Here is a 12,822-nt window from a genome sequence, read left to right as displayed (position 1 = left end):
CTTTCCCAGAAGCTCTGAGTTAATCAGGTTTGGGATGTGACCGTTGCGCTGTGGGGCTTTTTTTCTACCAGTGCATCTACTCTTCTTTTAATTTCTGTGAAAATGCTAAGGCTGAAGGTGGAATTCCTAATATTTGTCAAAATCTTCAGGTCAGCATTTATGGGAGCCTGTGTTATTAAAGGAAAAAAAAAAGGGAAATAGTTTAAAAGAAATGGAATTAGTGAGGTTCCTGCCTATCCACATACTCTTCTATTTGTGTCTTTAATGGTATATGCGGTATGTACCAAGGTGGCAAAATATATCAAATTAAGTGACAAAGATGAATCCAGAGTTATGTAGCGCACTAAAGTAATTCTAGTTGATACGTATACAAAAATTTCACCCCTGGGTTCTTGCTGTACATTTCCTGAGGAAACCTTTCCTGTCTTTGCAGATTTTTTGCCTGATTGGTTATGTCCCATCAGTCGTGCTCTTCACTTATGTGGTCTCCTTCACCTTTAGAAAAGTCCAGAATACAAAAGAATTTTGGTCATTTATATTTTCAGTGGTGAGTAACTTTACCTTGATTTTGGTTAGCTAGGCAGACTGGTTATCGCCAAAGCCACAACAGGCTTCCCAGTTATTGTGTTTAAGTGTGTGTCCTTAATGCACAAGAAATGTGAAGCATTTACCAGTGTCTTCGTATTACTGCCATTTCCTAAATGATAAAAGCTTTAAAAAATGTGCCTCAAATTAGATAACTTATGCATAGAGAGTCTGTACTGAATGCAGATGGACTTTTTTTTCCTTTTCTTTTGTACAGACAGCCTTGCTCTGTACGGTTGTCACTGAAGTGGCCTTTTTTCTGGACTATTACCTGGTAACCACCATCCTGCATTATGTCTTCTCCATCTTCATTCCTATTTATCCTCTTATTGGCTGTCTGATTTGTTTTATAAAGGTAAGGGGACACAGGAGGTGCTCTCCAGAGCACTTGTAGATGGCTGGGATTGGGTGGGTGTCTTTAATGATAAGGGGGCAGGAGTTACCTACCTAGTGGTGTAGTGTCATCCGTAGACATTTAACACGTGAAGAATAGCAACTGCTGGTGAAAAGTCACCTTTTTCCTGTAAGTCCAAGTGCTGCAGTTTTAAAATGAGGAAAGAAGCAAGTTTTGCATTAATTATCTAAAGGAAAACCGTGCGTTTCTCAGCCTGTGGACTGAGTGAAGCCAGTGATGGGAGGGGGGTTAATTGGGAGTTGGTGGCTTTAAACTGGGAGCAGCCCCAGGGACTTTGGAAGTTTACTGGTGTCAGATTTGTGTAAGCAGGGTCTCTGCAGAGCTCAGAAAGTGCTCGAGCAACATAAATGACTGATTTGAGATTGAAGTGCGATGTAGAATATTCTGGGAGGTGAGTATTTGCTCGAACGTGGTTTCTTTGCACTGTCAGGTCTCATGGAAAGGCAAGCGGAAGAACGGAGGATACTACGACCCGTGGGACCGGCTCCTGGTAGCAGTTATAGCTGTAAGCGTGGTTATTTGATTATCTGCCATATTTGCTGTAGAGAATTGCTAACTCCTGCTGGGAGGCCCCTTCTGTTCAGGCATCTTTATTAATAAAGATTTGATCTAATGCTCAGCATCACCGGAGCCTGCAGCTTTGCAACCTGTTGCAGAACAAACAGTAAAAGTAAAAGCTGCTGTGCCTGCCAGCTCAACATCTGCTCCTTCAGTAGTCTTATTGATGGTGACAGTATTAATCCTGATGATTATGGGAGTCCATGCTGATGGAGCAAAAACTCCAGAGCAGGGGACAGTCCCTTCTCACTCCAAAACCCACAAATAATTGTCATTAAATCTAAGCAGACTCTGGCTGTGCATCCTCAGTGTTGACCCACTGAGCAGAATCTAATGATATATTTCATCTTCTCAGAAACATCAGCATTTCTGTGGTGGTGAAGAGCTGGAGCTTCTTGTCACTCATCACACTGGTGGGATCACCTATAGGGTCACCTATAGGCTCACCAGCCTTGGAGGGCTGGCAGAGCTCTGAGTAACCAGAACTGTATTTGTCTGTTTTAGCCCTATTTGCAGTGTGTCATGTGGCTCTTCCTGCTGCGATGTTTTGAGCTGAAAAATGGAGGGAGGACAGTTAGAGAGGATCCATTTTTCAGGTGTGTGTCTGTTGAATAGACTTTTAAAAAAGTAGTAGTCCAAAGAAGCCGTTGTAAAAAGTGATGCTGGTGATGAAACTGGAGTATGCAATGTATAGCTGTGGGGGATACTGCCCAAAATAAAATGCCTTTGGTTATATTCCATCCCAATTGTCCAATGAACTTGTTCTCCTATGTTTAAGTGTCTGAAATTCAGTCACTAAAGTGCGGAAATAGGGGGTTTTACTTCCTTTTAAGTTATATCAGTGCAAAATTGGGAATTTTATAAAGACTTCCCCTATATAAAAAGAGGGGAACTTCCTTTCCCATTGCATGGCTGGAGATGCCATACCCCAACAAAGAGCTCGGCATAAAGATGACAGTTACAGTCATTGTCAGCTCTTTCTGTTCTTTTGGGGCTTCTCAGATGCGCTGCAGAAATGTGTCACTCCTGACTTCAGCAAGCACAAATTGCTTTCTGCATCAAAGCAGTGAGCAAATCTCAACTGAATGCCGAGCAGAGGCATCACCTTGTCTTCTTCCCCGTAGAAAATGTTTTACAAAAGCCAAAACCTGGAAGTTCCCAGATGTCTCGCGCGATGAGAACGAAGATGAAGACGTGAAGGCGGAGAGGCTGCGAGTACAAGAAATACTGAGTGGCCCCAAAAGTGAGGAGGTAATGCTGTGCACCCACGGGCACTACCTGAAACCCCATTTTGGAGGTTTCCCAGAGCCGCTGGGATCTGCAGCCGCTTCTCTCTTCTCTGCTAGGTGCCAGCAATCCTGGTCAGCAGCTTGCACAAAGAGTTTGATGAAAGAAAGGAATTTCTTCTGGGGAGAAAAATAAAGAAAGTGGCAACAAAACATGTTTCTCTCTGTGTAAAAAAAGGTTGGAGTTCAATTACTTGCTGTTGAGCTGTCTTATTTACAAAAACAACTCTTGAATCCATTTGGGTAATATTTTCTGTCGTCCTTTCTTTAGGAGAAATACTGGGTTTGTTAGGACCCAACGGAGCTGGGAAAAGCACATTAATTAATATGCTCGTTGGAGAGATTGAGCCAACCAGTGGGCAAGTATGTTACATGCTACTAACTAAATAGGAAATTAATCTATATTTAAATTTTTTTATTATTATTGCAAGCATTCCCAAGTGTTTTTTGCTAAAATTTTACAGAAACAGTTCAGAAACTTACAATATTATTGAGTAAGGTCTGTACATTTTCCTTGCAGGTTCTGATGGGAGATGGTTCTTTTGGCCTGAACAGCGAAGATGACTCAGTGAAATTTGTGGGGTACTGTCCTCAAACGAATCCGCTCTGGCCAGATATTACCTTGCAGGAGCACTTTGAAATTTATGGCGCTATCAAAGGAATGAGTCAGTCTGATGTTAAGGAAGTCATAAAACGGTAAGTAGTTTATTATAGAAGTGCTTCAGGTTTAGCTATGTTTTTCTTCGTGGTTTGGTTTTTTTTTCACTTTTCCTAATGTAATCTTTTTTTCATTTTAAGTTTGATTGGATCTTTTCAGCAAATTCAGCAAGTGTGAATTTGTGGGTTAGGAGATACAGCTTCAGCCACACAAAGTTCAGCTGGTTTTTGGTTGGTTTGTTTTGGGTTTTTTTTTAAGTTACAAAGGGTTAACAGTGACCTTTGCAGAGGTGGCAAGGACGGGGAGTCCAGGGCTTGGAGCTTTCTGGGTTGTCACTGCAGTCTCCTCTGGCACAGGTGTTTTAGTATGGAAGCACCCAGCTCTGATTCTGCTTATGACTTCGCTTTTTTTATACTTATATACAAGTATTTGTAACTGAACTCTTCAAATGAGATGCTTTGCATATACATGTGTGATGAGGGGGAAGCCAAACCATCACCCTCTCAGGCTTTTCACATGCAGTTCTCCCCCTTCCACAGCATCGCGAGTGCCCTGGATTTAAAAGACCACCTGCAGAAGACCACGAAGAAGCTGGGCGTCGGGCTGAAACGCAAGGTACGGGGGAGCTTCTCGAGCTGCCGTGTTGGGTGTCTCCAGCAGCCATTGTGTCCTTACCCATCCTCTCTGCCTTCCTCCCAGCTGTGCTTTGCCCTGAGTATGCTGGGCAACCCGCGGGTCACGCTGTTGGATGAACCATCAACCGGGATGGATCCAAAAGCCAAGCAGCACATGTGGTGAGTGCCACCAGGGCCACGCTGGCCACAGGCTTGTTTCTCTTTGGGAATTTGTCTGATTTTATGTATTATCCCTGTTAACACTAGGGAGAGCCATAGACTGGGAGTCAACCCAACCTTAGTGCCAGGTACACGTCCTCTCCCAGAATAGCTTGGAGGTTAAAAGCTTGAAAGTCGAAAGAAATATTTAAAATAATATAAGGAGTATGACATTCGAGTCATCTTTGTGAAAAACTCAGGTGTTAATTGTTGCTGTGGGAGTAATATTGGTCCATATAATAGTATAGGCCTATAAAATAAAGGGTTTGTGTTTGACCATCATGGTCCTCTTTTTCCTGCTAAGCCAGGATTTACGTGCCAAGGGATTTTTTTGGTTATATTTTGTAGGCGGGCAATTCGAGCAGCATTTAAAAATAAGGAGAGAGCAGCTATCCTGACCACTCACTACATGGAAGAGGCAGACGCTGTCTGTGACCGTGTGGCCATCCTGGTGTCCGGGCAGCTCAGGTACCGCCAGAACCCTCCCCTGTGGGCAGGTGTTGTAGTGGGGAGGATAGGACAGCTGTCAAGTAAAATATATTTCTTTGAAAATATAGGTAGACAATTTTTTTTTGCACCTTAAACTTGGAGTGAAATTAAACTGCAAAAAGGGTCTGTTAGAAGTTAGGCTGCTTTTTGAGTGTGGTGTAACGTGTCCAACTCTTATTTTCTCTCTGCAATTGGTAGATGTATAGGTACCGTCCAACACCTGAAGAGTAAGTTTGGCAGAGGATACTTCTTGGAAATGAAATTAAAAGAAACAGCAGATGTACAGCAGGTTGAGTATCTGCAGAGCCAGATTTTGCACATCTTCCCAAACGCAAATCGTCAGGAAAGGTGAAGTTTAACAAATACGCAGAAAACGTTGATATTAATACAAACTCCTCATTTCTCAGCAGCTCTTGGCACCGAGGAGGGAATGCCGTGATACTAAAATTTACAAGAAATATTTACACATAGCTTAAAAAAATAAAAAAGAGGAAGGGTTTTGCAGGCCAGCAAAAGCTGCCAGGGTGGTGGCTGTGCGCCCTGCGTGCAGATGTTCGGCACGGAGGAAGCAAAACTCAATTTCTGCATAGCTGTTGCCTGACGGCTTCCTCCGCGGCCAGGGCCTCTGGGAAATGGGTAAAATCTGAGTCACTGAGTCCTTATCTAGAAATGCTTGAATGTTTTCTAAGAGTATCTCAAAGTTTGAGGTACTGCTATTGAGATATTGAGGGTGAGTTGGTTGGTTTTCCCCCAACGGCTTTGAATTTCTGCCATATGAACTCGAGGGTCTGGCTTGGTGACGGCTGATGAGATGCTCCAAAAAGGGCCCTGCAGGCATCGTTTGAGGAGCATTCCTCAAATGTGGGAGATTGGGAGGAGAGTTCCTTTTTCAGAAGCAAATGTGTGGGGTAGAGCAGCTCCCTGTTCTGGAGTCTGGCTTGTGGGAGCTGCTGCATGATGCAAAGTCCCAAGAGATCCTGCGACCTCTGTCTTGAGTTCACTTGCAAGGCAAAACCTCCTAACTTTGGAAGTTCTGGGCAGCGATTTTTCTTTCATGAGTTTATAGGCAGAATATAAATGGTTGAATCTTAAATTAGGAGTGGTCTCAGGGGGATCTCAGCTGATGCACCTGGGCCTGGATCTCTGAGATGGGTTATAAACCAGCTGGTGTCCTGCAGCTGCATCATTCCTGTTGTCTGTATGATGATGATTAGTCAAAATGCCTGGAGTAACCTTCAGAAAATGAGTTTAAATCCATGTACTTGGATATTAATATTTCTGCTTTGAGTAATTTTACCTGAAGCTAAATTTGCTTTGTTTCTTTGTTCCAGTTTTGCTTCTATTTTGGCATATAAAATTCCTAAAGAAGACGTACAGTCCCTTTCACATTCTTTTTCCAAGCTGGAAGAAGGTAATTAAGCACTTGCCACGCATCACATACAGAAATCATTTTGTCTTTCATAACTGACATATTTGCCATGCGGTGGCACTTCCGCATTTCTCTTCCAAATTAATTTGATTTATTTTTATTGGTGTCCCCAACTCTGTTTCTTACAAAATGAAGAGGAAACGCTTGTACCAGCTTAAAATGCTTTAAATCCAGTTGTGCCAGACAGTGAAGTATTCCTAAATACACACTCTCATTAATTCTTTTAACAGTAAAACACGCCTTCAACATTGAGGAGTACAGCTTTTCTCAGGCAACACTGGAACAGGTATGTTGAAGTAAATTATATTTTGCGGAAGTAAACCCTGGCAGGCGAAGGTGTTGCGGGTTTTTTTTGATGGGGTTTTTGCAGGTATCTGGGGTGGATTCACTTTGCCCCTGCCATGCAGGAGCCGTGTGTCCACTCTGGGCAAGTCGCAGTGGACAGAGGGGCTGCTGATGCATGTTTGGGTGTTTTTGGGGAACTGAAGTTCCCTTTTCCAAGGGACTGGACCGGACTGCCAGTTCCCCTGCTCCTCTTTATTCCCATTTTCTTCTTTAAGATGCCAACTGCAGTGACGGGAGCAAAATAAATTTGTGCTGTTAGTGGAAATGCTGCTCTGATTTATTCAAAAGATGGGCATTGCTGTTCATTTCTGAAAGGAGGGTAAAGCTGAGGCTTATTATTGCTTATTCTGGATTAGTTATTGCTGACAGTAAATGTCCTTCAGTGTGTATTTGGTTCAACTTCCTTTTCATTGTGCTTTTGAAGAAATGAGGTGGGAGGGTAGGAACAAAGAGAAAAAAACCCCAAATACCAAAAACTTCCTACTCGGAGATGAAGCAATACATTCAATACTCATGAGATTTTTAGCATTAATTCTATTTTTGACCAAGAAAGTTCCTACAAGGAGCATGGCGCATTCACATCCTTTCTGTCTGTTCCAGGTTTTTGTGGAGCTTGCTAAAGAGCAGGAGGAGGACGACAGCAGCTTCGGCACCCTGAACAGCACGCTGTGGTGGGAGAGGACGCAGGAAGACCGAGTCGTTTTCTGAGCTCCTTCACAGTCCGGATCTGCTCAGCAGCTCGTGGTTCGTGCCAGCAATGATCCTCTGCGCCCACGTTGGGGCGTGTGCGTGGAAAACGTCAGAGCTGGGACGGACAAGGAAAACCGTATTTGGAAGCACTGAGCGTGTTCCACCATCCTGGCCTTAGGAAATAACGCCGCGATGGCGGTGAGCATCCCCACTGTTACTCTGGCTGATCTGAAATTCCTTCTCCCCTCGCTGTTTCCTGGTTTGCGTTGAGCGAGAGGACACTGCCGCGACAGTCGGTCGCCTCCTGGTGTTGGTGGCTTGTGCAGGAACACCTGCCTGCCCTCCTCCCTCGGCATCGGGGCCGGCTGCCTGCGGTGGGGCTGTTCTTACTGCAAACTGCGCGTGTGAGCAAAACCAGTTGCCACTGGAGCATCCCGCCCCGCGGGAGCTGCCCGCGGGTTCTCAGGGCATTGCCGGGCCCCGTGCCCTCGCCTGGGCGTTGCTGCCTGACGAGGTGCCCTGCAGACACGTGTCCCTGCGAGGTGCTGCTGCCCCGCCGGCTGCTCCGACCCTGCTTACGCTTAGAAGATGCACCTGCTTAGAGGAGAGGGGAAAAACCACTCCAAAGGAATTGTACTCGCTGCAGAGAGGGTCCTGAATTCCACTGCGAGCTTAGCTTGGTATCCAGCCCCTGTGAAAACGTTCATTCACAGATATAATATGGCTCTCGTTGACACTTGTAATCCTTTCTACTGTGAGGGGGCAGATGTGCTGTTCTGGGTGGCACTGGTGTTCGTAATGCATGCACTGTAGGGTCAGAGGGGGTGTGCAGAAGTGGATGCTTTGTTTCCCCGGCTTGGTAAAAGTACAAAGACATAACTGTAGTTATGGGATTTGCAGAGATGTGAGTATTTCTTGTCTTCATTAAAAACAGTCTGATTCTTTTGTTGGGTGTAACAACATGTATCCTGCCAGCTGCTTTTAGAGACAGTCCCTTTTAGATGTTTTCATTTTTCTTGTCAGTGAATTCATAAGTACACCCAGTAGTATTTCCTAATCCGTCTTTGTTGTGATAGCAGTAAGTAATGCAGTAGTGTGCTCAGCACAGGAACGTCTGCTTTGTCCTGGCCTGGCAATTTTTCATTCACCTTTTGTTAATCCCAAAAGATCCAAATTTACAACCTCATCAGTAGGAGTGGTGCCTTTTGTTTGCATAGAAACAGTAAGAAAAGCAGAATATTTGATCCTTTATCCTAAGATATGACAGATGTATGTTGAAAATATATTATTTTTTTGTTTTTACTACACAAAGCTATTGTCACTTTTTTTTAGTTTTATAAGGTGAAATTAAAGATTGCTAACAGTTCGTTGTGTTTTGCAATGAACAAATATAAAGGTGCATTTATATTGAGACATTGGCTTCATAAGTCATATCAATTATGTATCTTCACATTAAAGTTAGAAAAGACCTTTGTTTTTCTTGCAAAAACTGAAAAAACTATGGGTCAAGGTGGAGTTGTGTGTTCCAACTGTTTGCAATTATCAGGCAATAATGTATGTAATATGTCTGATAATGGTTTATCACATCACGTTGAGCTAAACCCTGTTTTCATTACTTTCTTACTGTACTGCGGGGAGATGTGAACTCTTTATGTAGAACTTTTGCTTCCTCTTTTGTAGATTGCATATAAACGTAGAGATTTTGTAGATAAAAATTGAGCCCAAGAACTGCAGAAACACCTGAATGTCCCGTTGCTTCCCCAGGGTGCATCTGCCCGTTTTGATGAGCCCTGGGCCGTGGTACTTGCCTATGCCCTGATCTCCTGTGCTGGAAACAAAACAGAGGTAAAGAATGGGATTGAAGCACCAGCCTCTAAACTGCAGCCCCAGTAGCAGTCTTTCCAGGGCTGAAGCTTCTCCGTAAAAAAACAAAAATGACCCAAATTCAGCTCTTTTGTTTATGCAGCCTTTTATTTAGCCCCTGGGAACCCCCAACCCCTTGCTCCCAGCTGCATCCCTATTGCTGGCCAGTATCTGAACATTTTCCTTTATTTGGAGCAAAGGTGGGACCCAGAAATGTGTCTCATGATACTTTCCCATGTGTGTACGTACAAGTTAAGCGCGTCTTCTCCAAAGCCCACATTTCTTACTTCCATCTCTCTTTGTAAATGGTGTTTCAGCTGAGTGTCATCTGCATGTATGTCCAGCAATGTACAGCACACTCTTTTCACCTGAACTTATGAAGGTACAGTTGTGACCTTGATGTCTTCTTTTAATTTTATTCTTTAACTTAGAGTTAATAGTCTGTAAAATAGTTCTGTACTGTCCAGATGGCATCACCCTATTTCAAATAACTTCTTATTTTCTAACTTTTCAAGTGGATCGTATGAAAACTTTCATTAGAAGTTAATTTGCTCAGTTTGGTACTGTTCTTGTTTACCCTGGAGTAATCCAGTTGATGGTGGCACTGTATTTATGCAGCTACATGTACAAAGAATTTGGCTGGTTCACTGAGTATTTGGGTGGGATCTCTTTGGTGTGGTGACATTGCGTGTCAATGTGGCGTAAGATGCCACCCCGGAACATCACTAATCATAGTGTATTGTATCAGAAGTCTTTCACAGTGTCATACGATGTCTGTAATTGCCAGAATAGGGAAAAACACATGCAAAATTAAACCAGAGAATCCCCTGGAAACTGAGAGCTTTATTCCTGAAATTTTAAGTCCCTTTGTTCAGCTGTTATCAGTGACATGCCACATCCCAGCCATACAATACACACACCCGGTTTGTGCTCTAGGAGGTAAAATGGAGATGAGGCAGCTGGATTCGGGCTGACTGTGGGACTTGAGGCAAATCCGTTCAGTTTGTGCCACCATTCCCAGGTATAATGGTTTTGGTTACCTTGCAGGGTGGTTGTGAGAAGTGTTTAGCTAGTATATCCAAAACTTGGAAGATGCATTTACTTTGTGGTGTTATTATAAGGTTGTATTTTTCTATGGAGGAATTTAATGTGTCTGGTTTTGTTTACATTATCAAGAAAAGCCCTTATTTAAAAATATATGTGTAGCGAATGAAGTCTGTTGTGTAGCCGACATCCAGTACTCTGGCAGCAGAAACAGAAGGTATTGGGTCTAAAGGTGGCACGTTTGTAACACTTCTCCTGATGTTGCCATCAGGCACTTTGAATCATTTGTGGTTTATTTTATACACCTGTCTTTCTTTTATGACTTTGCTGTATTTGTAAAGTCAAGGTTTTTCCTTTTCCAGCAGAACATACTACCAAAATAAAGATGGATTGGATTGTTAAATGCTTGTGTTTCTATCGTGTGTGTGTTTTGCTGTGATAGAAATAGAATTGTTTTCAAAAGCCTTTGCTGTTCCCTGGGTGCACTGAGGCTCGGGCAGAGCATGGGGGGGCCTGGCTCTTGGCATGGCAGGGGGTGTCAGGCTGCAGTAATTTCACATTTTTAATTGAATTCAGAGAATTGAAGTGTTTCAACACTCGGGATTTAACTGCCCACAGTTGTGTCATGTTTCCAGCCAGATTAATTCAGCCCAACTTTGGGCTAGAAGTGACCCTGTGGCAGCTGCGCGCTCCTGGCATACCACGTCGTGCATCTGCAGGGATGAATCACATTCATCCACTTGAAAATTAACCCCACTGTAAAAAAAAATTTCATTTTTCTGGTTGGATTCGTGTCCAAGACGAACTCGCTGGGTGGCTGGATGGGTGCACTCTCTGGTGTGAGGGGTGGTGAAATGCTGCTGCTGAGAGGTTTCCTGAGGCTGGAAAGCGAAGCCCTGCTCTACAGGGATGAAGCAAGCTGCCAGCTCCCAGCCTGACCCACTGCTGAGGAGGAGGAGATCCACCTCCAGCCCTGTAGGTCAGTTAAGGACCTAGTAAAACAAAAGGGGTTTGTGCTCCCTGGACCCCTCAGTGGGAGGGAAAATAGCTCCAAAGAAACTTGGTGAAAGTTCCCAGGTTTTCATACTAGTTTTTCTTCCATGGTGTGTTAAAGGCAGCAGGGCAGCATACTTTTTTTTTTAAGCTGTAAAATTAATTAATTCCCTTGTAATGCTTCAAGAGACCTTCAGAAAAGCCCTAATTTAGCATGCTGAATTTCTCTTTGATAAGAGTTTCTTGGAGCTTTCAGTTCTCCTTTTTCCTCAAACGCGTTGCTTGGAGTGTCCCCCTTGGAGGGTGCTGGCTCCATCCCCAGCCCCTCTCCTCCTCCTGGTAGATACACGGGCTGATGCAAGGCTGGTCCTCAGTCCCCATCTCACAAATCCTATGGAGCAACTGCTTGGGGGTTTAATTAATGATATTTTGAGATGCTATGTGCTCTCTAGCTCCTTTTTAGTGACGCTCCAAAGCCTTGGACTGGGGTCCCACAGAGCAGCAGAGCCAGGAGCAGCACCCAGTACACAGCATGGGGAACCCCAAGGAGCACTTGGAGCAAGTGTCATTTTTATGTTAAAATGCATTTTCTGTAGGTAATGTGCAGGCATGCCAGGGCTCCACATACACCAGGTACTGCCAGAACACTATGGCACAGGGTATGCATCAGAAACGTAGTATTTTTTTAGTGAAGTGCATCTCAGATGTGCTTTTTGCAGTTATGAGTAGCCTTCCCCATTTCTCCCTTGTTGCCCAATGGGAAGTGATGCAGGAAAAAGCTCTGCTCCTCTCCTAAATGAGCACATTCCTTGAAAATGAGTAAATCGGCAGCTGCAGAAGAGCTGCGGCCTTTTGTTAAGCAACAACCGGGCAGCTTTTGTGTTTTTAGTCAGCTCTGCAAATCAGATGCAGGGTCCTCAAGCTGCTGAAGTTCCAGGACAGTCAAATTCCTGTAACAAGTTGAATTATCGTGTGGCAGTACACCTTTCCAACTCATTTGGATTTCCTGGCTTATCTGATTCTTCTCATCTCCCTGTTTTGAATGCAGATCCATTGCAAAGCTGTTTTTTTAAAAAAAAACCAACAAACTTCATCCTGATTCCAGCTGTGTGGCAGCTGCTGGAAAAGCAATTAAAAGGAGTGGAAACTGAACAAAAAAAATGATTAAAAACAAAGGGGAAATGAGAAACAAGAAATAAAAATCCCGTTGGTCCTTGGCTGCGGGATTCACCTCTGCAGAGGAAGGAGTGCTTGCTGACTCAGGCTCTGAGCAAGATGAGGAGAAGACGGTGAAGTTTTCCCTCCAGAGACACTCGGGCAGGGACAAGGTTGCTTTGCCTCCGACCAGGAGATCACGTTTGCCCCATCTCAGGGCACGCAGCTGTCCTGCTGCTGCTCTCCCCGGGACTTGCAAGCCTGGCAGAAATATGCTGTTCTATTGCACACAATGCACATGTTCTATTAAATACTGCAAAATGTAGTGTTAATATCTGCAAGCTCTAGGCCAGCTGGTTGTAGGTATTGCTCCCCAGTTGTGTCATCACTGCAGAAGCGTTGAGAGTGTTTGCGCGGCCGGGCCGGGAATCTGACGTCAGGCTGGAGAGGGGCATGGCCATCGGGCTGGGCTACAGCAT

At 44.1% G+C, this 12,822-nt stretch overlaps 1 protein-coding gene across 6 annotated transcripts in view; it reads left to right on the top strand.

Annotated features, from left to right (window-relative positions):
- Nucleotides 1-10,598, top strand: part of ABCA5 (ATP binding cassette subfamily A member 5) — a 34,106-nt gene extending 23,508 nt beyond the window's left edge. For 5 of the 6 annotated variants that reach the window (XM_074888759.1, XM_074888762.1, XM_074888760.1 and 2 more), the window contains exons 26-40: nt 434-547; nt 803-940; nt 1,431-1,505; nt 2,063-2,154; nt 2,683-2,809; nt 2,905-3,022; nt 3,116-3,207; nt 3,365-3,540; nt 4,042-4,117; nt 4,202-4,296; nt 4,684-4,803; nt 5,023-5,172; nt 6,156-6,235; nt 6,484-6,539; nt 7,199-10,598. In XM_074888759.1, the coding sequence (XP_074744860.1) occupies nt 434-547; nt 803-940; nt 1,431-1,505; nt 2,063-2,154; nt 2,683-2,809; nt 2,905-3,022; nt 3,116-3,207; nt 3,365-3,540; nt 4,042-4,117; nt 4,202-4,296; nt 4,684-4,803; nt 5,023-5,172; nt 6,156-6,235; nt 6,484-6,539; nt 7,199-7,306 (1,617 nt within the window). In that variant the 3' untranslated portion in view covers nt 7,307-10,598. The remainder of the gene's footprint in view (nt 1-433; nt 548-802; nt 941-1,430; nt 1,506-2,062; nt 2,155-2,682; nt 2,810-2,904; nt 3,023-3,115; nt 3,208-3,364; nt 3,541-4,041; nt 4,118-4,201; nt 4,297-4,683; nt 4,804-5,022; nt 5,173-6,155; nt 6,236-6,483; nt 6,540-7,198) is intronic. The other variant, XR_012631494.1, reaches the window with a different exon arrangement.
- The last annotated feature ends 2,224 nt before the right edge of the window (nt 10,599-12,822 follow it).

This window comes from Strix uralensis, chromosome 19, assembly GCF_047716275.1.
Source record: "Strix uralensis isolate ZFMK-TIS-50842 chromosome 19, bStrUra1, whole genome shotgun sequence".
Classification (NCBI taxonomy): Eukaryota; Metazoa; Chordata; class Aves; order Strigiformes; family Strigidae; genus Strix; species Strix uralensis.
This window is presented reverse-complemented; position numbering and strand designations above follow the sequence as displayed.